We start from the raw sequence: 24,187 nt of genomic DNA, 5'->3' as shown, positions 1-24,187 counted from the left end.
TGTGTTCAGATGAACACCGTGAGAGCTGCCGCACTTCACAGGCCTCATTTGGATTCCGTCTTTCCTCCAAAGAATGAGATTCATGAGGCAGAATGGAAAAAATAAAAAAGAAGAAAGTCATTCTTACCTCTGCACCGTTTTAATGCACCTACGCGGTTTTCATAATGACATTCGGGAAGCTTGAAAGGGCGCGTCCAGTCACAGGTGGCTGCCGAGGAGCAGGCCATGCTGATGAGTTGCTATATTTGATAACAAGAGAGAAAGGAAACAAAAGATCGACGGAGCACTATAGGCCTGATTTCCTTATAGACCAGTTCCTGCACTGCTTACGTAACGTAACGTTACAAGCTCCAATCGAGAAGAAGGTTGTGAGGCACACACCATGCCCAAGACTCACCCACGCGGAATGTCATTGGCTGTATGCTAGCACAGGACTAGGAGGAGGTCTCCTACTGCGCTGTTTGCGAAGAATACCAACAGCGAGGGGCCACCCCTCTAGCGCCCCAACAGCCTCCCAAATGAGAGGATGTAATATGTAAAGTGCATGGAGCTAAGAACTCCACGCACTCTACATGTACATAAAATTAACAAAGTCTGCATCGATCCGGACGTGCCCCGCTGCTGTAGTGGTTGGGCAGGAGCAGGCCTGGCACTGCAGCCCAGCAGAGCGGCAGGTTAATAAATAAATAATTATTCTGCCGCGTTGCAAAAATGTATTTAATTAATTCCAAAAAGCAAAAAAGAGTTGTCTCTTCTTCTCTAAGTGGCAGGGAGGGGGGGCGGCGCCCACCGCCCTATGTAAACGGTTGCCACTGCTGTTGTCCTCAGAGTAACTCTAATGCAATATGATTGTCAACGTACCTCTGTTCCTCTGCCCTGAGATTGCAACACCCATAATTCACACCTAGAAACCCCTGGGTACAAGCACGTTATAAATGACTTATCATATCATATCATAACAAGCATTCTGCCACCCCGTCCTTAAATTGCCACTAAATCATAAAAAGGCATCATCCTCAAAATGGTCCCATTTAAACGCCATCCTAAAAATCCCACAAACCAAATCACTCAAAAATACCATCCTCTCCCACATTTTCCAAATGCCACCCAAATGCTGTCATGCACTTTGCTGTGAGACAACTCTTTGCCAGCGTTCACCAATGCAAAAAACTGCATTAATGCCTCCACCCAAATATTGGGATAGTCGGTATCATGCCAACATTTCGAATACCAGCATGCTGAGGCCGAAAACATGGGCTTTAATTAATCAAATTTGTACACGTTGTCTCGCAAATATAGATGGGTTGTGGGGTGGGGGTATTAATTAGGAATGGCAGTTGGGAGTGTTTGCGGGTGAGGGGTACGCCTGTATTTATTGATGAGAAAAATTGTACACATTCGAAAAAGAAATGTTTTGGGCATTCGCAGTGATTTCTGAGCAGTCCATGCTGCTGTTTAATTCTATGTATTTTGAGCATTTGAAACAAAGTTTAAGTCATATCCAAATTGATTTCAAAATTGTGATTTCTGATGACAGCTCATTTGTAAAGAAAAAAATCAAATCACTTTATTTCAGCAAATTGCCATAAAAGAATAAAACACATATGGATATGACATAAAAGAATACAACACATGCAGATATACATGTAGATATTATAAATGAATAACACATTTCTCAGGAGTAGTACAGAGTTCTAACAAATGCTGGCGTACAAAATGCAAACTCTGTTTATCCGTTCCAGATATCACAAGGTTAAAAATTCATCTATTATCAATAGAAATATCAAGTGAGAAGAAACAGCTATATGTTTTTGGGCAAGCCTTTTACAATTTGCACATATTAACATGTGCCTCCCCCATTTGTTATTATTATTATTATTATGGACTAGGCCACTTTTGTAAACCCATCAACTAAGATAGATGGAGGATAACACAAATGCCTTGCTGTCCATGGCTTGTCTCAAGAAGGATAACAGTGACCAGCTCACAAATGGATTTTCTGCCCAGAGGAGATTCAACAAGGCTGGTCGGCATTGTGTGAATTGTCTGTCTGCAAAGACTTAAGCCAATGTTCTTTCTCTAATGTCCTTGACGACTGGACAAAACAACACAAAGTCCAAATTATCCTCCATAGCATCACATGCAAAAGGGCACACATACCTCTTCCTGCGCCCTGACCATCGGGATAATGTAGATCTTATTGAGAGGCTATTGAATCTTGTTCGAGTTATGAGGTTTCTTTCGCCAGCATTATTTGCCCATAATACATTATTTTGTATTGCATATGATGAAATCATTGCCAGATTTCTATTAGTGCGCTTTTTCAATTCCAAATATTCTCTCAAAGCCCTATATATGAAAAATGCCTGACGCTCAAGTTTTGTCGCAACAACTTTGGTGATTTACGTGGGGTTCATCAGATGGGTTTCATCATTCAGTTTGACCAGCCACTTCCTCATCTCCGACAGCCATGGGACTTTCTTAGGTCCACCTTCACCTATCAGATTTTTCATCAGAGTGTGTGTTACCCCCGCTTTTGGATTAGCCCATAGTCTGCGCCAGTGCAGGATTGGCTCCAACTCGCTTTCATCCTTTACAAATGGAATTCGTAGCTCAGTATGGGCACCATAATTTGGAGCAGATTGGGGGGAGACCAAGGATAAGTTTTAAGAAATAGTTCTCTGAGGCTTGAATCTTTCTTGTGTTCCCATGTCCCCAGAGCGACGCTCAATATTTCGCAACTGCTTTAGCTTTGCTTATATATACCATCTTTATCATATCTAATGGCTTAGAGCTCAACATTGACATACATCTCCTGACCCTGCACCAAGGGTTTGAATAAACCTAGCCCCTTGACTCTCAATATGGGCCACAGGTTTCAGGTTTGGGGTTAGACAAATCCCTAAGTGGTCAAAGTTTATGAATCAGGATTATTACTCCCATGATGCATTGCTGGTGCCAAGGTTTTTTTCATTTCTGAAAAGTTCTCAAATAGATTTTGGAAAGTGTCCTAAAATCATGTAAGTGGTCTACTTAGGGCAGGTTTGAGGCCATAGACCATGTGGCATGGTAAGCATGGATGATTTGTGAAGGTTTGGGGCTTGTTGATCGTGTAGACTATAATATCTTGAAATTTGGCAATCACTGTAATTGCTAGTTAGGGGAATAAAATACAGTTGCTAGTTCTATAAAATACAAGGATTGCTTCATAAATTAACTTGCAATGTGTGTAAGGGGCATATCAGGATATTGTTGGTGTTTTGACGTCATGAACTGAGTTTAAAACACTTATAATTGCCTAATTACTTCAAAATAAAGTGTGAAACGAAGGACTGATGCTTGTTTTCTATATACTTTGTTTTGATTGGACAAGTTTTCCATGTGACTTAACCATGGAGGTCTTGATTCACTCCTGCCATCAAAAGGGAAGATATCTATATCATTGCTGTATGTTAAAGCCTAAGGATTTAAACACGCTTTTGTTCTAGTCTTTTTCTCAGCCCACTCTCACCTCCTATACATACATACATACATACATACATATATATCGCACCTTCCTCTTCTTTGTCACAGTACCTAAGTAGTAATCTTAACTGAATCACTACCTCCTTCTTCCTCATCCTAGTACTGAATAGTATTCTTAACAATACATCCCAGACCCTTCTTCCTCGTCCCAGTACATAATGGTACATTATGGTAATCTTTCCTTTTCACCCACATCCATCTTTCTCGCCACCGTCCCCAGTAACTCATCTCATTCTTCCTTTTAACAGTCCCCCGCTACCACTACGTCAGTCTTCTCATCACATTGCTACACTACCACCACGTCACTCTTCCTCATTGCAGTATCCCATTACCTCCAACTCATTATTCGTCATCAGTTCCCCACCACCACCAACCCACTGTTCCTCTTCATAGTGCACTTCTACCAGACCATCACTTTTCTTCATCACAGTATCCAACTACGACTGTGTCATTCTGCCTCGTCAGTCCCCCATTACCACCACATCACTTTTCCTTGTGTCAGAAGTCCTCTACCACCAACTCACTCTTCCTCATAACAGTGCTCCACTACTACCACCTCACTCTTCCTCATCACAGTCCTCCACTACAGCACATTGCTCTTCCTTGCCACAGTACTCTACTACCACAATGCATTCTTCCTCTTCAAAGCCCCCAATACAACCATTTCAATCTTCATTGTCACCGTCCCCCAGTACCACCATCTCACTCTTCCTTGGCACAGTCCCATACCACCACCATGTGACTCTTCCTAGTTACAGTACCCCACTGCCACCAACTCACACTTCCTCTTCAGAGCCTCCCACTACTACCACATCACTCTTCCTCATTATCATACCCCACTAGCGCCATGTATCTCTTCGTCAGCACAGTCCTCCACAACTACCATCTCACTCTTCCTCATCATAGTACATCACGACCACCAACTCACTGTTCCTCTTCACAGGACTGGACACTCCCCACTCTACCAGCTTATTAGGGCAGGTCAGTTCTGAAAGCATTGACCCTGCCTGAATCTCATTCAGCATGGTGCACTAAGAGATGCCACAATGGAACAGGAATGGTTGCCATTTCCTACAGTGCCTGTGTAGTGTGTATGTTATGTTGGCAGGGAAATAACTGGTTGTGGGGTATGCTTATGCACCAATGGCACTGCTAACAGAGTGGGTGTGAGGAGTAAGTTGCCTGCCTCTATCTCTGTCCCTGCAGTACTATGCCAAGCAAGGATGAGGTCTACTGTGGTGAGAGATAGGAAGATATGGCCCACAAATGTTCAAAGTTCTTTTGCCGGAAGGGGGAAAAGCAAGAAAGGATATCTGTGCAGTAATAGCAGCCAACTGCGAGAGGGTTGTGCCACCACAGCAGTATTTCTAGTTTGGTGCCTAATTTGCTCTCTGGTGACTGAGTAAGTCCCTGCAGAATGCAGCAGGGAGAAAAGCAGAAATGAATTTGCTGTGAGCACCATTTGGTATGTGGATCAGCAAGTGAGCCCACCCAACAGACCAAAACCCTTCCTGAAATTGTAACTAGAGCATCTCGAATGTACTTGTCAGAAGTGAAGAAAAAAGTTGGCCAAGCTAAGAATTCCCAACCTGTGTGGGGACAGTGGTTGTTAGGTAGAATTCTCCAGAACGGCTAATTTCCCTTACCTACTGAGTCCATCAGCAGCTTTGCTGGATTTCTAGGATTTCTTTTTTTTCACCTGGTAAGAGTGTGAACCTTTTTTCCTACTCTTACATGTGTTTTGCTGTGTGTGTTTAACATTTTGTGTTAATAGACTGTGGAGCTTCACCTACTCCATAGGCATCATCTTTGTACTGTGTGTCACACAGCAAATTGAGTGCAGTGACACAGGGTTGTCTTTTTCAGACTTCCCACTTTAAACTCCATTTTCTGGGATTGACTACTGTCTCCCAGAACATCTAAAGTTGCCATTGACTTTATTAGTCTTTTTAAATTCACAGACCCAGCACAAACTATCTTCCATAGAGTACTGGAAAGGGTTAATAGTTATCCCTTTTTGTCTGTCTCTCATGGAACATTATTTTGTTCCCCTATCATTAAGATTTGGCTTGTGGCAGTGGTATCTACCCTTTGTTTCCTACCACAGTTTAATTAAATATCCTTGGTACTGCTGTAGGCTAAATTAGTAGCCTCAAACTTAAATCCACTGGACCCCATTTACTTTTATTTGGTTCCAGCTGGGTTTATTTGTCATTTCTTTTTGTAAAGGTATTTCTTGTGTTTTACTCTGCGCGGCAAACCAGGTTTGGTTCCTTTGTTCACTGTCCGTTGGCGGGCTTCTGCATAGAAGCCCTCCTTAGGCGCCTGAATGTCTGAAGGGGACAGGATGTGAGGGAGGGGTTTGAGACTCCCTGCACAGGGTCTCCTTGGAGACCCATGTTGCACGCTGTATGATTGGCTGTGGTGACTGGCCCGCCAGGACAGCCACCCTGCTGTGTGATTGACAGCCAGGCTGTGTGAATGGGGGAAAACTGCATAAAAAGCAGGTCTCTGGGACTAGGAAGGCAGAGTCACCACTGGATCGAGAGAACCGAAGAGAAGCTGAAAGAAGAGGACCACTACTATGACTGAACCTCCCGGTGAAGTCCTGCTGTGGGTCTGAATCTCCAAACTTCGACGACAGAGAAGATCTACAAGGAATATTCTTCCCTTGAGCTGGTGGGACCAACCAGTTCACCTGGTCAAATTTGCTGTGCACAGCTGCAGTGAACTGGATAGCCAGGAGGACCGGACCCTGTTTGGGTTTTAAGGAGTGCACCTTTTATTTGTTGCTTTGTTCTGCTTCTAGTTTCTTCCCTGAGCAGTGCAGGACCCTCACGTCTTCCTACTTTGTGTCAGTCCGAGAGTCACTTCAGGAACCGTGAGCCTGCAGGATCTGCCAGCAACGTCTGCTTCAGCTGCAGCCTTCTTCTCCATTTAAGGTACTGTTGTGACCCAGTTGTTTGTTCTGTCCGACCGCAGTGAAAGTGTTTGAAATATTTTGCCAATCCGAGGGCTTGTCCTTCTCTACTCTTTTAAGTAACTTCTCACCCGACCAACTTTGTTTCAAACTCTTGGCAAAGACTTAACCGCAAACTACTCTGAACTGTGTGATCCTCTGCAAAGACTCTGAACCATTAACATTGGCCCAGGCCTATTGATTTGAATCCTCGTTGTAGCAAGCCTTTTTCTAGATTGCCCTGCCTACTTACTTGTTGGTGCTGCTTAACTTTGTATAACCTTGTCTTTCCCTGCCTTTTAAATTGCTGGAGTGCTATTTTGCTCACACTTCATCCAGAATTTCATCAGGTGTTGTGTAGTATATTAAGAGTGTGATTTTTCTGCTGCTTCACTTAGTGAATTGTTTTACAAACTGATGTGTAAATAAATGTATATTCCTTTCCTCAGAAACCTTGAGTCAGTGTTTGTTTGAATCATAGTAATTGTTGTCCTTTGTGTAACTATTGATACTGCTCACTTTACTCTTGAGATAAGCCTGGCTGCTCAGCCATCTCTACCACTTTACTGTGTAGTACAGGCTTGTACCAAAGGTGAATTTGTACTGTCACTTGTAGCCTTAATTGTGTGCGGCGTTCCCAAAGGGTACTGTATATGATTCTTCCTAACAGTGGTGTCCCAAAGAAAGCTCAAAAAGAGCAAACATGTTTTAACCACCCTCCACTGAGCATGTGCTTCCTGGCACCATATCCAACAGAAGGCCATGAAACATCAAGGAATCAGCAGATATATCAACAAAGGTAACCATCTGCACCACTTTGAAGGTTAACAGGCAGATACTAGGTTATTATTAGATCCTGAAAGTAGTTCTGGTAGACTGCCGTCACATTATGTTTACTAGAATATTTTAAATGTTCAAATGTAGCATTGCTCTCCCTTCATTTGGGTGGTCTCTGTAGGATATTTCCGAATCACCACAAGGGGATACTAACGGTGAATGTTAACAAATCCCGTGACATAGCGAGATGGGTTTCTCCATTATTAAGAGGTAATATAGATGTTGCATCAGCTGACATGGTCTAATCCATGTTAATCCCTCTGAAATCCAGAGATGGAGTTTATAGGGCCGGAAGTTTAAAGCTTTGAACAATTTGCCTAAGTAGTCATATATCACCTACTGTAATTAATTCATGTTTATCACAATGAAACACCTGCAATTAAGGGCTAACCCTGGTTTGACACATGGTGTTCCTTTACTATGACGTACAGTAGATCACTGGTCACAATGGTTAAACCAAAATGTGAATTATCTGGGATGGTGTCATTGTTATTCCCACAGCACCCTATTTAATTTACACAGGCAACTTGTGCTGAATGTTCTGAAAAGTCATATGCTAAGAACACACAAATTTACATTAAAATTTACAACATTGAGGAGGCCTTTTTGAGAGTTTATCACGTTTTGGAAGACATAAATAGATGGATGTCTAGAAATCAACTTTAGCTGAATGCAGGGGGTAGTGAAACACATGTTGGGGCCAAGATCCCGTCTATTACTCTCTGCGGATGCTTTGACGGATTATACCATTTATTCCTGAAGAAGACCATGCCCTAGTGGTGGGTGCTATGACAAATACCCATCTGGACTATTGTAATATCCTGGCCAAACTACTATAAAGGCTTCCGGTAGGCCCAAAAACAGCAGTCAGATTGATCGGCAGTTTGGGGAGAACATATTTGTCTCCCCCCTTTGTAGAACACTGCACTAGCTGGTAGTTGAGGACAGTATTAAATTCAAGGTAGCAAGTATGATCTTCAAGTTTCTAAAGGGACTAGCCCCTGAATAATTAACCAATATAATTTTCCTTAAAACCTTTGAGGACACTTAGGTCAAGGGACCAATTGTTGCTGAGCAGCCCCGGGTCAGTATTTGTTACCAGAGGAGACAGAAGATTTGCAGTCTTTGGTCATAAACTCTGTAACAGTCTACCGCAGAAGATCAGAGAGTGTCAGACACTTGAGCAGGGTCTTACTCAGACAGCCCTTTAAGATGAGTAGCAATACCCTGGAGATGGATGGGGATGCAGATTTTATTCATACATCAATAATCAACACAACGCAAATAGCTTAATCATTAATCGTGCGGAGGTGAGGTGTTGCGTTTGTATTCGGTTTAATAGAACATCTACGCAGTGAGGTACCATCAGGGTTAAAGCATGGCCTAGGACCATTCCCTCGCTCTGTTTTACAGATGCAGCAGCAGCAGCGACTGCTCTCAAACATCTTGACAAAGCGCATGCAAAAGGATCAAGGGCGGAATAAAAGTAGCCACATGGCCTATTCTTCCCTCCATGTTCCTTCGTTAATACAGCCAAAGCACATCCATCAAGCAGATCAAACGCTTTCTGGTGTTCCAAGTTCCACAGCAATGGCGAAGAAATGCCCTTCTTTGTCAAAGCCAACATTGGTTTAATCGTTACCGAGAAGTTCGAGATCCACTGCCTACAGTAAGAAGCCATTCCTATCAAGGCTCTGACTTCCTTCTGTGTATTTGGGACAGACATGCTAGAAATGATATTATTCCGTTTAGGTGTCAACCTTCTTCGCTCCTTTGACAGGAGATAGCCTAAATAGGCAACCTCCTGTTGACAATACTGAAACTTTTTGGGTGAAGCTTTATGCCCATGTTTTGCTAGGTGAATAAGCAACAACACCGTGCCCCTACTTACAGGCACTTTCTGAGTCAGCAGCTAAAATCAGATAGTCTATGTACTGAAGTAGTGTACAAGTGGTAGACAACTCGAGTGTGTCAAGCTGCTCTTTCAAAGCCCTATTATAGATGCTTAGACTTTCTGTGTAACCTTGTGGCGCAAGGGTGAATGTAAACGAGCGTCCCCCTAAGGTGAACGCAAACAGATATCTGCTATCCTTGTATATAGGAATGCTAAAGAAAGCATTCTTAAGATCTACAACACTAAAGTGAGTAGCAGAAGCAGGGATCATGGTTAATATTGTCATCACATCAGGCACAATAGGAAATTGTCGAGCAACAATCGTATTGATAGCGCGTAAGTCAATGATAAAATGAAAAGGAATTGCATTATCGCCTTTCTTATACACAAGCAAAATCGGAAATTGCACAAACTACCTGCAATTTCTTCAATTACCCCATGATGCACAAAATCAGAGACTATACCTTTCAAAACTTGCTCACCATCAACCGAAATCTTATACTGAGCAATACGTTACAACTTTACTCCATGTTTTAAAATGATCTTAACAGGGTCAATTTGTAGAACACCGACATCATTGTCATCAATTGCCCACAGAAACGCTGGATCATCACTAAATTCCGACGGCAAAGGTCTAGTCAAGAACTGAGAGACAGAAAATTGCTGTGGTGAAATCGTCAAACACACTTCATCCGAAGAACAATGAATTACCGCATTTAATTCCTTCAACAGATTGAACCCCAGCAAATTCTCTCCACAGTTCGTAGTCAAAAGAAATGGACAGTGGTCCGTGAATGGACCCAATGTAATCAGTACCGGCGAAGAAACCAGACAGGCTACTGGCGTACCAGAAAACCCTACAGAAACATTGGTTTGCCCTGACAGTGGAATGTTTGGAACCCGTGAATGGCCAATGGAACACTTCTGTGCTCCTGTATCTATCAAGAATAGATGTTTCCTATTTACCACTATCATTTCAATGTAGGGACCTTTTTTGATTAACGGGAATAGGCGTCGGTTCCAAACCCTGCTTCGGGCAATCCTTGCGAAACAAAATGTCATCAAAAGGAAGGTCTTCAGATAGATATGCAGCAGAAGGATGATCAAACATTTTTCTATTATCCACACTCGGTGCCTGATTATCCTGTGAAAAAGGTAGCAAATTTTAAGAAAACTGACTTCTACCAGGACCCCTGCCCCAGGGCAACCTCTGGATCATCTACCAATGTTACCAAATGCGTTATTCGACCTCTGCTGGAGGATTGGGCATTGTGCTCGCCAATGACCCTCTTGTCTGCAATAAGCACATTGGTTCACGTGCGCAGGACCCAACGGCGCATTACCCTGTGGAGCATATTGCCCGCTGAATTGTGAAGTACCCCCTCTAGGGCCTCTAACAATTTGTTGTAATAGAACTTTGCTTTTCAAGTGACCCTTCCTCTTTTCAATTCTTTCTTTCTCATTATTGACTCGATTTTCATAGTACTGAGCCATATGCAATACTTCAGATTGCGACTTGGCTTGCCAAGCGCTCCCAGAAGACATAATTTGCGACTGGATAACAGGCAACAATCCACGCACAAAAATGTCTACGAATAGTCGTTTTCCAGACTCGGTAGCACCCTCAGACTTCCTTTGGACACAGGCAGTAAGTTTGTCCCAAATAATCCTTCTCTTCGGAATTATAGTCTTTAATTTTGTGACTATTCTATCAGGCAAAGTCAGTATTACCTGTGGCGGAAAATACGGATGACTGCAAGACAGATTCTATTTCTTTATGGAACTCTGTCGTATTCTTTCTAATATCAGGAATGGATTGCTTAATGGTGTTCACTTCCTGTCTTGAGAACGGGATGTGAACAAACTGTGATACATAATGAGCAGGAATGTCATAGGCAGCTGTGCCTGTTGCGGCATCAGTTGGAACCTTGACTTTTGGGAAAAATGTCGGAGGAACCTCTCTCATAGGCAACTGAGAGATAGGAAACTCTGAACGCTTACTGAGCAACAGAGCTAAATCAAGCGCTCAGGCAGCCGAAGAAGTGTCAGACAAAAAAGCTCTCTTATAAATATTCAATAATTGTGCGGGACAACAAATCTTTCTTTTTATACATTTATCCTGCAGGTATTCTAACATTACCTGTATCACTTTCCTCTGCATTTCTGGCGTATACTGACTATAGGTGTCATATACTTCTATGGGAGATATCGACATGTCTGAAATCCATCCAATCGCATCCTTTTTGCAAACTCGTGTTTCCTCACTTATCGACTTACAAAGAGGAAGCAACTGTTTCTGTACAAAAACAGCGCTCAAACTTTCGCCATCAATTTCTTCATTCCGTAACCTTTCCAACTCCCTTCTATACTCAAAAAACCTCTTGACGTGCTCATATACTTTCTCCGCAGTATCTCTTGAATATACTAAAACATTCAGATCCATCAACCCTTGTGGGAGATCTATATAATTTAATCTGTTTCACATTACACACAAATGAATTCCCAACCCTTCGATTAAAACATTCTTCTCAGGAATACTTTCTAGATTAGAGATTGTGGCAAAAACATGAAATTGTTCACCCTTCTCCATGCATTGTTTATCCCATGCAGTCAAATCGCGCTTTCTCTCTTTAGAGACAGTATTACGAGTTACGATCTTTGATTCCACTCCCTTGTCAACTACAAGCGGAACATAACCACTCCAAAGAGGAAGAGTAGACAAATCTTGTACATTCTGTAACACAGGTGCTAACACTGGTGCAGAAGACAACTCTACCAAACCCGTAACAGTAGGCAAAGGCTGAGGTGCAGGTGAAGGAGCAATGATAAGAGGAGGAACAACAACCGGAGGAAGAGGAAAATTAGGAGGAACGATATGAGGAGCAGAAATTACTACGGGAGGAGGAACCACAGCAGCAAGAGGTAAAGCAACAGGAATAGGTACATACGGAGGTGGCGCAGTGGCACCAGGCCTTCGTTCATTTAGAAGTTTGTCAATTAGCTCATCAGATACATGAAAGTCTTTAGACGGATAGATTTTCTGAATACCAAGTGAAAAAGCCCTATCCATATTCCTAACTGACTCAGACTGTTTATTTTCTTTGTACAACAACGCTTTTTCGGCGTTGGACAAATGACGGCGCGCATGTTTTTCTCTACTTTTAAGTTGCTGCATAGCTTCTTTTTTTCCAATTCTGTAATACATCAAATGCTGCAGGTCTAGCCTTTTTCTCTAATAATATAGACTCTAAATATTCTATATGAGGAATTTCAAAACTACCATTGGTTGGCCACTGAAGTTCGGAAGCATGTCTAGTTTGTCTTTGCCAAATAGCATTAAATACTATGCTACCAATGCCGTGCTTACACTAAATAGTACATACCGGAGACCCCTCCTGTGGCGCCGGTCTCCCAAATTCCAAAGATTGTCTGTCCTTGCGGAATAATGCCTTGAAGAAGGCAGACCATTTCTCAGGCATATCAGATTCCTGGTGTTACCTGGTCAATAATTGTACTTGCAAGAACAATACGCCAAAACAAATTATCAGGATACTTAAGAATCGGTGCAAACACTGAAAAGAGCAGGGTAACTCTAGCCTCTGGACCAGAGTATTATGATAGCACCAAAAGACAGAAAAAATATGTCCAGAGAAAAGTATATTTAGAAATAATGTATCAAAATTTATTTAAGGTAATACAAAAATTGAAAACTAGTGAATAAATCACAAAAAATTATACACTGATCATTTTAACATAGCAAAACAGCAGCAACAATATGCCAAAAATCGGCTAAAACATCAACACTCATACTCGCCATACATGGTGCAGTCATTCACACACAACTCATCATACCGTGACATACATCCAAAATACTAAAAGACACAAAAAACATGCTAAAATCCAATGGGGAAAAGGAATTCATGACTGGTTCCCATAATGACACACATTATTGTGATGTTTACAAACAATAGAAATAATTCACAGACAATCTATTGTCAGGGTGGATAGGAAGAACAGATGCAAAGATCACATCCCGGTAGAATTTATCTCTCGACCGGTTTCATGTAAGTGGCTCAGCTCCTGTAGATATGCAACCTCTATATGTTTAAAGTATTCTAGGGAAGTCTATGAAAACAGCAAATGTGCCTCCATTCAAGTGCACAAGCGACAGTAGTTGTTGCAGAGTTAGTGATAGTGGTTTTTTTTTACCAGTATTAGTTCAGAATTTGGTTAGAAATGAAGTAAGCCTACTATTAAATCAGTGGTGCTGAGATGTTGCTGGTGACAAAGGGAGGCCACTGGCCTGCTTTTAGCCCTCAATATATCTGAACAACTCTGAAATGTGTCAGTAAATCCAACACTTTAAAGAGAACCTGTCATGCATGGAACAAAAACTAAATCAAAATATCAAATGTATGCCCATCACACAATATGACTTATTCTCTACGGCTATGGGACTGAAGATTTTTTAAAGCGATGCACAATGGAATGAAGAGTGATCTTTAAAGTGAGGATGTGCCCTTTTCCTGAAAACAATGTTTGGGAGATAGACAGATCACCCCAAATCAGGAAAGAGTGTACCTCTTAAATCGTAGAAGAATAGATATTGCAAAATACATACAGTTCTTTTTAGTGCTAAATCTCCAATAAACATTCTTGAGCAATTTACCAACAGCTTTCAGAATATGTGGAGATCAACACACTCCTCCATGAAACATAAAACAGACTCTGGTCAATGAGAGGAATGGGATCCACACATTCCTTGATTTTGTACATGCTAAAGAACAACTCAGACAATGATGCAACTCGTGTAGTGATCCTTCTGTATATTTCTACACATTCAATACTATCAGTCACGAGATACTGCTAAAAAGACTAGAAGACATTTGGCTGAAGGACATCTTCCTTTCCTGAATTGCAGCCCCCCCAAGGCTGAGAAAATAGAAACAAACCTAATATCCCCTTTCAGTTCACTTTAATCAAGCCTTACCATCAAAGCAGTCTTCTGAGAGTTAACTACCTAATTGGAGCTGTAAAACTGCTATTGGCGTAATAAACATATTTTAATCAGGTCTGTCTTCCGTCACTTAATTTATAAGCACTATGCACGTCATTCTCATCCTGTTATAAATGAGCATTGTTCTTATATAGCACTTCATGCTAGATTCCTCCTCCGTCTAAGCACTATAATAATTGGTGCTGTTATTCCCCAATGTTATGGTAATACATGTATCAACCTCAAAATGGTTAAGGGCTGTGTTAACTCTGGAATGTCATGCAAGTGTGCACAGTTCTGATTGGCTGCATCTATGGGGAAAGCACATAACCTTTGTGATATCCTCACAGGCCTTATTATGAAGGCAGTTTGTACACATCTACATTTGCAATGTGAAGTCAGTTCCTGAACACTTGGGGTTGTGCACACTATTGCTGTGCCAGAGCAAAGTATGGCTGTTCCGGGCATTTGCAGCTTTAGTTGGGTCAATGATGGGTATTTCTGTGAGGTCAATCGTACCTCTACTCTACAGGTTGTGCTTCACAAACGTAATACTTGAAGCTGTACATCCAATCTAAGATGCTCTTACTGATCATATGATGATTATACATAGCCTCCTGTCCAGTGCTGGAAAACTGAAGGTAGGTTTGAGCAAACAAGCTGTGAGTAGACACTAAATGGTTGTTCTGTGCCTACAGAACTGTGTATGGTGATATGATGGCTGCATCTGTTGCTGGATCAGTTGATGTGTATGTATATACAGACCTGGGGTGAAATCCACAATTAGCTCGCTTAGTACATGGAGTGCAAGCTAAACATCAGAGGGCAAAACGTCTGCTTCACAGAAAGCATGCCATATATAGGCACCTTAGGAGGGCAATACGATTGACTATTGTGACTCTACAGAAGCATTTAGAATGTTGGCATACAAAGAAGCCATTCAAAGGTAACAGGCATTGACATTATTCAATGAAGAACAAAACATACATAATAAAAACATCAAGACAACCTCAGGGCAAGTCACAACTAATAAAGAGGTGCAGCTACTGTGACAAATTTACTTGGATGTTAGAAGAATATCAAGGGGACTGTGCATTCTCACCATCCCTTAATTTGAAGAACAATATCCCAAAATATTGCGGGAATGGGGATTGGCCACCAATGAATGCTACAATTATCAACTGAAACACCTAGTAATAAAGATGGAATGTCTGTGTCAGCTGTATGAGGTTTGTCAATAACAATGTCTTCAGTGTCTGTTGACTCCCCCTCCTCCTGACCTAAATCCATTGAAGTAACCTCAGGCCCTTTGTCTTTCTTTCGTCTGGTGGTCTTTTTCTTCTGATAGAGATACAGTCGTCCCTGGCAGGAAGCCACTGTGGTGCCGACAGAAGCTGGAGAACACAGGACTCCCTCCCGAGAACACCAAGTCAAGAGGAAAAAAGCCAAAGGCTTGAAAAAAACCTCTTGAAGAAACCACTGCGTATCCAGAGGATGTTGAAAGGGATCACAGCATGATTGTAAGTACTCCATGAAGGTAAGCTCCGTACTCACGAGGAAGGACGGTGCCAAAGTAGCAACACGTAACTGAAATGGAAGGTAACATGGAAGAAAGATGGATGGAACAAGCAGGTAAGCACCGGAGCCGAGAGAAGAAGGAAGCGAGGGAAAACAGAAGGCAGAGACCCAAGTGGGAAGTGGGAAGTGGGAGGCAAAGGGCACTTAAGAAGGAAAACTAAAGTGCGGAAGGCAAAATACCAAGGAGGGTGACGGAAGACAGAAAAGATGGAAATTCAAGGAAAATGGCAGTAGCAACTGCAAGCGGAAAACTGGAGAGTGTTAACCCAAAGCACAAGACGAGTGAACGGGGTTGCAATGCACAGAGCGAATGAAGGGCGGGGCTAATGTAGGAAGTGAAAGAAAGAGGAGCAAAACACTAGCATGCTAACCTGGGAACGTAAGGAAGCGTGCCGGCAAGATCAATGGCAGCGTAATTTCCAAGACGATCACAAGCGCCAGGACGGCAGGCGCGTGACAATCTGAGACAGCATCTGCATCAACATCTACCTCAGAATCAGATGTGTCCAGTGGTGGGAGTGAGAATCCATCAACGGAATAACATTTTTTTTTTACAGGAAATAAGACTTCTCCATCAAGATGGGAAAACGAAAAAGAGAGGCAGGGGCATGGGACAAGGAGGAAATTCAAAAAGAGAATTGCCTCAGAGGCCAAAAACAAAGGCAATCCTTAATTGGGGGAGAACTACAAATTATGGGAAACAGAAATGGATGGGAAACAATTAGAACCCAAAAATATGCAGGTAGTGAATTTATCGGACCACACACTAAGTGGGAAAGAAATTAAAGTACTACGTTTGAGTATTCATCCATCTAAAGAATATGACCATGTGAAAACACGTATCGACTTTGACAATTTCATGCTAAACTAAAACGTAAGAGATGTTTCTTCATGAACACCAAGAAAACTTCAAACCCCCTACTGTGGCATCATCAAAAGAAATTGACCATTGGTAGATCTTTCCACTCTGAATTTGGCAGAACAAGACACATATGACATACATACAGATACAGATATATTCACCACACCTACCTAAGTCTTTGAGGACTTTCATATTGATCCTGCATGGCCATTGAAAAGTCCATATTCAATCCCACCATTCATTTGGGTGGTTGTATTGAAGCCTTTCACGATGTAGTGATTGCTGATTTGAAACGGATTAGAAAGCAAGCGGCACAAATCCATGGACACTTGACTAAAGAAGAATATACCATTTTGAAACAAATTAAAAATAACAAAGATATCATTATTAAACCATTGGGGGAAATTTAGTGGTAATTAATACTCAAGTTTATTTAACAGAAGTACAGTGCCAACCAAAGACATGGAATGCTACTGCACATTACCCAGAGATCCCACTGAATCTCTCAAAGCACATTTGTCACTTTTTCTGGAGAATGGACTAATTTGGGAATTCTAGACCAATAAAACATTACATTTGTATGTCCCATGTTTCCCACTATGCCAGTGATTTATTTCGTCCCAAAAAAGGAATAAAACCCCTGGAAAACCAACAATTACGCCTAATGGGTCATTGTTTGAAGACCTGTCTAAGTACACAGATCCCACATTATTGCCATTTGTTTCAGGTGCTCCATCAAACATAATGACTCCAAAGATTTTTTTTAATGTAAGATTGACAACATCCCTTGGCCGGATTAATTCTTGTTGGCAACACATAGGACCTGATTCACAAAGCATTTTCCAATGTGATTTTACCATTGTAAAATGTTCTGTGAATCAGGCCCTTAATGTGGTATTTTTATACACTGCTATCCAACATGAGACAAGCATTACTGCTTGATGATTCTTGATATGATTCATTTCTGTTTCGCAAACAATGCATTTATATTTGAATTAGCATACTAGAAACAACTAAGAGGCACAGCAATAGGGATCACTTTCCCTTTGTTTGTGCCAATCTAACAATGGGATGGTGGTAGGAGAAAATAGTCTAGAGGTAAGAAAAATACTTTACAGAAGAAATTGTGCTTTGGCTTAGATGTATTGATGATGTGTTCATCATTTGGAAAGATACTCTCAATGAACGTAACAAATTTGTTTCAATTGTTAAAAATAACCAGATTAACTTGAAATTAACAGAATCCCACAGTGTTAAACACATTGTGTTTCTTGATGTAGAAATTAAAGAAGAAAATAGCACCTTAAATGCAGAGCTTATTTCGTAAAACAACTTGCTCAAATTGGATCCTCTATACCCAAAGTATTCATCCGAACAATCTCAAGTGAAGCATCCCCTATGGGAAATCTTTGAGTATAGGCATACATTGTTCCAGTTAGATAAAGAAAGATCACAGCTATAAACCTAAGGGAACAAGATTATATTGTTGGGATCAATGATAATGCTAAAGATGTCAATAGAGTTGATGATCAAGATGAAACTAGAATGGCCTTGACATTAAATACCAAATCTAAAGCTGTAAAGAATGTAATCACAAAACTATTGGCATGTTTTAGAAGCTGATAAACATCTATCCAGGTTATTAAAAAACAGACCAAGCATAACCTATAGCAAATCACCCCTGCTACTAGATTAATTTGGTTCAAGATTTTACTTCAAAGATAAACTGCAGGTCCCCACAAATATTATGTGTTTTAATGTGCTGAGTATACAAAATTCACTAAAGGGACACAACTTGATGAGGAATCACACAAGTTCTTAGGTACATATAGGTGATTATGTAAAATATGTTGACCCATTGTTTGATAGAACGGCTGCCAGAATGTTCCCTGAAGTCACATACCAATGGTGCTGTGAAACAAATGTGTTGAATCATTGTTTGCATTGTTTGCATAGATTCAACACTTGTTCATCTACATATATCTCTTCAGAAATTAGGCTGGTACAATATTGTTATGTATGCCAAATTCCCATTTGGTTCTAGTGACAGAATAGCTCTAAAGTAATCTTGTATTGTAACATCATATTAATCATGTCAGTGATACAGTATTAAGTAGAAGATATTATTGTCTCCCAATTTTGAATGTCTATCCAGTGTCACTATCTCCAATGAGCCAGATTACAGAAACTTTGCACAGTTGCAAGTGCAAAGTAGCACAGTATTAGAACTAGGGTAACGTTTGCCCAATTTCTAAAAGGACTTGGAAATATTAGAAAACCATTGCACCATGACAAGTGCCTTTTGGCATGTCATAAGCATTAGGGCAAATATTGCCCCGGTGTAAAAAAAGATACATGTTCACTGTCTTTTTGCACCATGGCAAAGTTTGCTCTAGTGCTAATACGGAATAGTATTAGCACTAGGGCAAACTTTGCACCAGTTAAAAAATGTATCAAAAATGTATCTTTTTTGGACTAGCGTAATTTTTGGCTTGGTTTTACAACATGCCAAACTGCACTTGGTGCAATGGTTTTCTAATATGTCCCAGTGTTTAAAGAAATAGGGCAAACTTTACCCTGGTGCTAATATTATGCAAACATTGCACTTGCACTGGTGCAAAGCTTCTCTAATCTGGACCCTGAAAGCCATACATTGGCAGCAGTACACCCTGATTCATGGAATTAGGTCTGTGTAAAACAGTGATTTGCATTCCATTCTGCCGGAAAATCTCCATTCGTCAAACAGGGATTTGTGGGCAGAATGGCACCCAAATCCCTGTTTTACACGCAAATAATTCTGTGAATTATGCATTTTGTTCAATTCTTCCTATTGAAAAAGTATATGTCATATAACTGTTAGTGACAAGGGATTTTATCAACATCACAAATGATCAAAAATTGCTTTTTATTTATTTAATATGAAACACCTGTACAACTCTCAAATCTGGATGAACCAACCATTCATCTGTCATTTTATGATTACAAAGTGTTTAGTTTTCACATTAAAGCAATGTAAATTAAATCAGAATTTATTATCAATGTATGCATCTACAGCACGTGTGTTCACAGCACACAAGTTTTATTAGGACTAACTACTCTCTCATTTTTCTGTAGTATCTTGAGTTACGGTTTAACAAATTTGTGCGCTATGCTGCAACTGGAATCTACATCGTCCAGACGGTAAGAGATATTTCAAAACTGTTTCTTTAACTGAGTAAGAAATAAGCAATACATTCGTAGTTAATTATGCAGTATACTGAATGCATTCTGTGATGCATTTTAATTTTCATGTATGGTTTTCGGTACCAAATGAATACATTCATGTTCTACTATTGTTTAACTTTAAGTTGAGGTTGATCAAAATCTGCTCTTGCTATTTGACAGTTGAAGAACAAGAGCACATCAAAATATTGATATTAGCCAATCGTTCAGTCTTCAAAATAAGTAGGGCAACAAATAAATCCATCCATAATACATCAGTAAGACAAGAGGTCAGTACATTGTTTGGAGAGAATTGAACAATTAACTGCCAACAATGAATCAATACCTCTAACTACGAATCTAAGACCAAATGACATCTTGTTACATGCTGACCCTGCATTGTGAAGATTTGTGGATGGATTGCATTAATTTAGAATTTAAAATATCGATTAAAGAAAAGGTTACTCTTATGTAATAGTATGATTGTTATGACTGAAGAATTGATGTGCCCTAGGAGTCTGATTTATGTGTCTATGAAGGTGGCAGAAAGCAATAACATCAGCACTGACTGACTTGTTACATCTCTGAAGAAACACTGCAAGTGCAATATATTAATTTAATAAGATCAAAATGAAGATGCCAGTGCATGAACACATTTCAAGCTGTATACATGTATTTGTGTGGATCTCCATTTCTACTTTCTCCTCAATTTTGTATCGATCTTTAAGTCTGTCTTCCAGGCCACTTGACTATTTATCAACAGAGTCACTCGTCTCTTTTTTAGTGCCCTGTATCTCAGATCATCAAAATCTGTGTTGGTCTGGGTGTTTAAAAAAATAAATAAGATATATCTACCTTTTGATAGGAATTATTACATGCACACATATATCTAACAACAGTGTCTCTCACTGAATGTGGACAGGCGAAAAAGGGGTTTGATTTATTGTAAAAAAAAGTCTGGGGATTTACAAAATTATGCTTGAACGGATTATGGTGAAATGCACCAAAGAAATGGCTTTCAAACGAACATTTAGTACATTAACACCATCAAAAGGACAGGTTTTTTTAAACCAGATTTTTAGCAGGAAATTGATTGCCACACTATCTAACAATCAAATACTGATGTCAGTATCACTATCCTAGTCTGAAACAGTAACCCTTTCACCCGCTCCCCTTTTACATGTGTCTTGTTTCCTGTCCCATTGGCTTCTTCCACAAGGAAACCCATATTAGACATTTTGGGCCATGGTAGAAAGCTCAGTAACTTGGGCAAATATGGAAATCTTTGAAACAAATAATACCAACATATATGAAATACTTTTTACGACTATATATAAAAAAAACAAAAAAAACTGCATGCATTTTGTTCCCACTGTCAACAAAACAAAAAATGTAATCTGTTTGCAGCACAACAGCGGAGAGTTCCCATGTTGGTCAAAACATTGGGGAATGTGCTGCATGGAATACCCCAACCAATCGTTGCAGCTCATATATACTATAACACTATCAAAGTCATCAACGTGTTGTGATAATGAGCTGGTAATGGGTTAAACAACAGAAAAGCATTATATTTTTTTACAAATGATATTACAACTAAGGTTCTTTGAAAGGTTGGATAATCATCTCTACGTTCAAAAGAGCAACACATTGGAGTTAATATTGCCCAAGCCGAATGGGCCACTTCTTTGCAATGATTATAGCAGCTTTTGATGAGGTTTTCAAATTGTATATGACCAGGCCTACCCATGCACGTTATTTTCCAGGAATATGGCAATTTACAAATCATGCATTCAAGGATTATTGTTTTTAAACGAGCCCAAACAAATGACTTTGAAATGATTTTTCACAGAATCGCAAGGACCGCCTGTTTCCCATTAATCAGCATGATCTTTAGAAATAATATAAAGACAGATATTTATTAAGAGATGTTTTGTCCCACTATATATCTAACTCATACGATACACGTATCACTATTTTTATCCTACTTCAAAAAATGCTTTTCACGTTTCTCTTTTGATTTTATATGTCTACCAGTTTCACCAGCTGTTGGCATGAGGAAATAGATATTTATGCATATTGGGACAATAAAGAAAGCTCAACAAAGTGGGCAAATATTGCAAACTGTGTAGAAAATAAGCACTACAGGCATTCCTTTTTCTGGATAACATTTATACAAGAAATAAACATGCATGGATGCATTTTGTTCACACTGTCAAAAGATCATTCTATTTTAAGTCCTGCATATTCTTTATCATATTATAATAAAACTTTATTGTATTACATGAATGATGACCATATAAAAATCAGGAAGTCGAAAATACATAATCCATGTTTTGCAGAACTGCCAAGTGTTCTCATTGAAGTCAGCAACATCAGAGAGATCCTTGTTACGACCTCAATTAAAGTATAGGAATGCTGCAGTTGCAAAATACAGAGGGGGCCTCATTACCAGGTTGGCGGCCAGAAAATGAAGGTGCTGGTAGCATTGTAGAGAAACCCATTCTGAAACCGCCAAACTGAGAGTTTGCGGGTAAGGGCATGGAACTCCCAGCAGGCCTGACATGTGCTTCAGGTTTCCCATTCACATGGAGTCCGTGGGAATGGGAAAAAATTCTTCCACCGCCTATGATATCCCGGTAGCAGCGGGATGTCAGGTGGTATAAACCCATCTGACATCCCGGTGTCCAACCCGCTTGCTACCGGCGGGTTCGACCACCAACAGAGATGTCTTTATGGGAGGGCAAAAGGGGCACTTGCCCTGGGCACCCACCTTGGAGAGGGCCCCACAAGGCTTCATGATCTTCTGAAGTCAGTTTCCATTGTTCCCCAAACACAAAAGGCACATGATATTTGATGGCATGCTGCTGAGGTTAAACCTATTGCCTGTCTTTTGTTGACGAGAACTTTCTACTCTGATGAATTAATCCTTGAATGCTTTCTGTGTTTACTGTAGTGTACATAGTTTGTGTATTCACTATAGCACACTTCCTGTAGCATTCTCACCTTTCTGTGGGGACCCACTTGATCATGTGTCACAGCCAAAGTTGAAATGCATATTGATACATTTGAGAGCTGCAATGGTCCAGAAGATAGCTTAGTGAGTTAAGCAAGCAGAGATGTCTGTGTTCATATGCAAGATTACAAAAGCAATTCCAGCAAGTGCCGACTCAGCCTTCCCTATGTCAGAAGCCGCTAAACCTCCATGTATATGTACTTTGTTTTGTAGCACAGCAGGTGCTATTATCAGCAATGTAACTGCACCAGATAGCAGTTGCTATAAAAACAAAACCATCGGTATGGTGACGTTCTAGAAATCAGAAATCAGTTTCGTCAGATGGGTGGTTGTAAAACCTGGGCAGCCATCCCTAATGATGAGCATAAGTGTCTGGAGAGCTGAGTAAGGTAACCATATTAAAGACTGTGTAACCAAGGCTTTCATTGTTGTGTCCTGGCTTTGTTAGCAGGTGATACAGTGGTCCTGGACAAATCATTTTATATCACCGACAGTACTGTGCTGTCTTCTGTGAAAAAAGGTTTGCCTTTTTAGCCCATTACCTGATCTTTCCTTTTAAATAGGCCATTTGAGTTGGAGGGGCTCTACACAGAAGGAAGCAACCAGATATTGCAGGGCTCTTGCAAGCAAATTTTAAGGTCTGTTCATTTGACACAAAAACTGTTTGCTTTTTTTGTACAATTCAGAGGTTTGTCTGCACGTTTATAAATAACAATCTCACAAGCCTTTTTTAGCATATTTAAAGCTTTAAAATATGAAAAGAGAAACCCAGATAAAATCTTTTAGGATCACATCAATTACACTGCTGGTACTTTAATACTTCCTTTGATGATGGAGACAATTAACTAGAATCATCATCATTTTGCATAATACACTTCTATAAAACTTTGTTTTTAAAAAACGTTCAAGTTGGGTTATGCGATTTGGTTACTTTCCATGTCACTTCTATGAAATTGCATTGCCTTATTTCATGGTAAGAATTGGAAAATAAAATGGCAGAATTTGCAGAATGGGCCCGAATCTCAGCATCACTGTCTACCCAATGTGTGATCCTCATCTCATTTTATCTCATATTACCTAATCTATTAAATTTACCAGTACCACAACCTTGTAAAAATGTCACCCTTCAGAGTGATTTTGTTCTCAGGGTATGGTCTTGAAAAATGCCTCACACTTTCTTTCAATGGCTATAGTGTTACTTCCCCTATAATAATAGTGAGCTTTTATATATTGCACACCACAACTACTTGATTCTTTGCTCTCCACTGATAAAAAGATGCCCTTTTACTCTCCGTCTCAGACACCTTCCTAGAAGCTTCTAA

The 24,187-nt window shown here is 40.3% G+C and overlaps 1 protein-coding gene across 1 annotated transcript in view; it reads left to right on the top strand.

The window, feature by feature from the left end:
- The window catches only part of SLC5A12 (solute carrier family 5 member 12), a 346,093-nt gene that overhangs the window by 106,667 nt on the left and 215,239 nt on the right, over positions 1 to 24,187 (top strand). Inside the window, exon 3 of the mRNA XM_069623503.1 lies at positions 19,766 to 19,831. Within this exon, the coding sequence (XP_069479604.1) occupies positions 19,766 to 19,831 (66 nt within the window). The remainder of the gene's footprint in view (positions 1 to 19,765; positions 19,832 to 24,187) is intronic.

Source organism: Ambystoma mexicanum, chromosome 11 (assembly GCF_040938575.1).
Source record: "Ambystoma mexicanum isolate Mex_15411 chromosome 11, UKY_AmexF1_1, whole genome shotgun sequence".
In the NCBI taxonomy this organism is placed as follows: domain Eukaryota; kingdom Metazoa; phylum Chordata; class Amphibia; order Caudata; family Ambystomatidae; genus Ambystoma; species Ambystoma mexicanum.
Note: the sequence above shows the minus strand (reverse complement) of the source record. Positions and strands in the feature narration are given on the sequence as shown.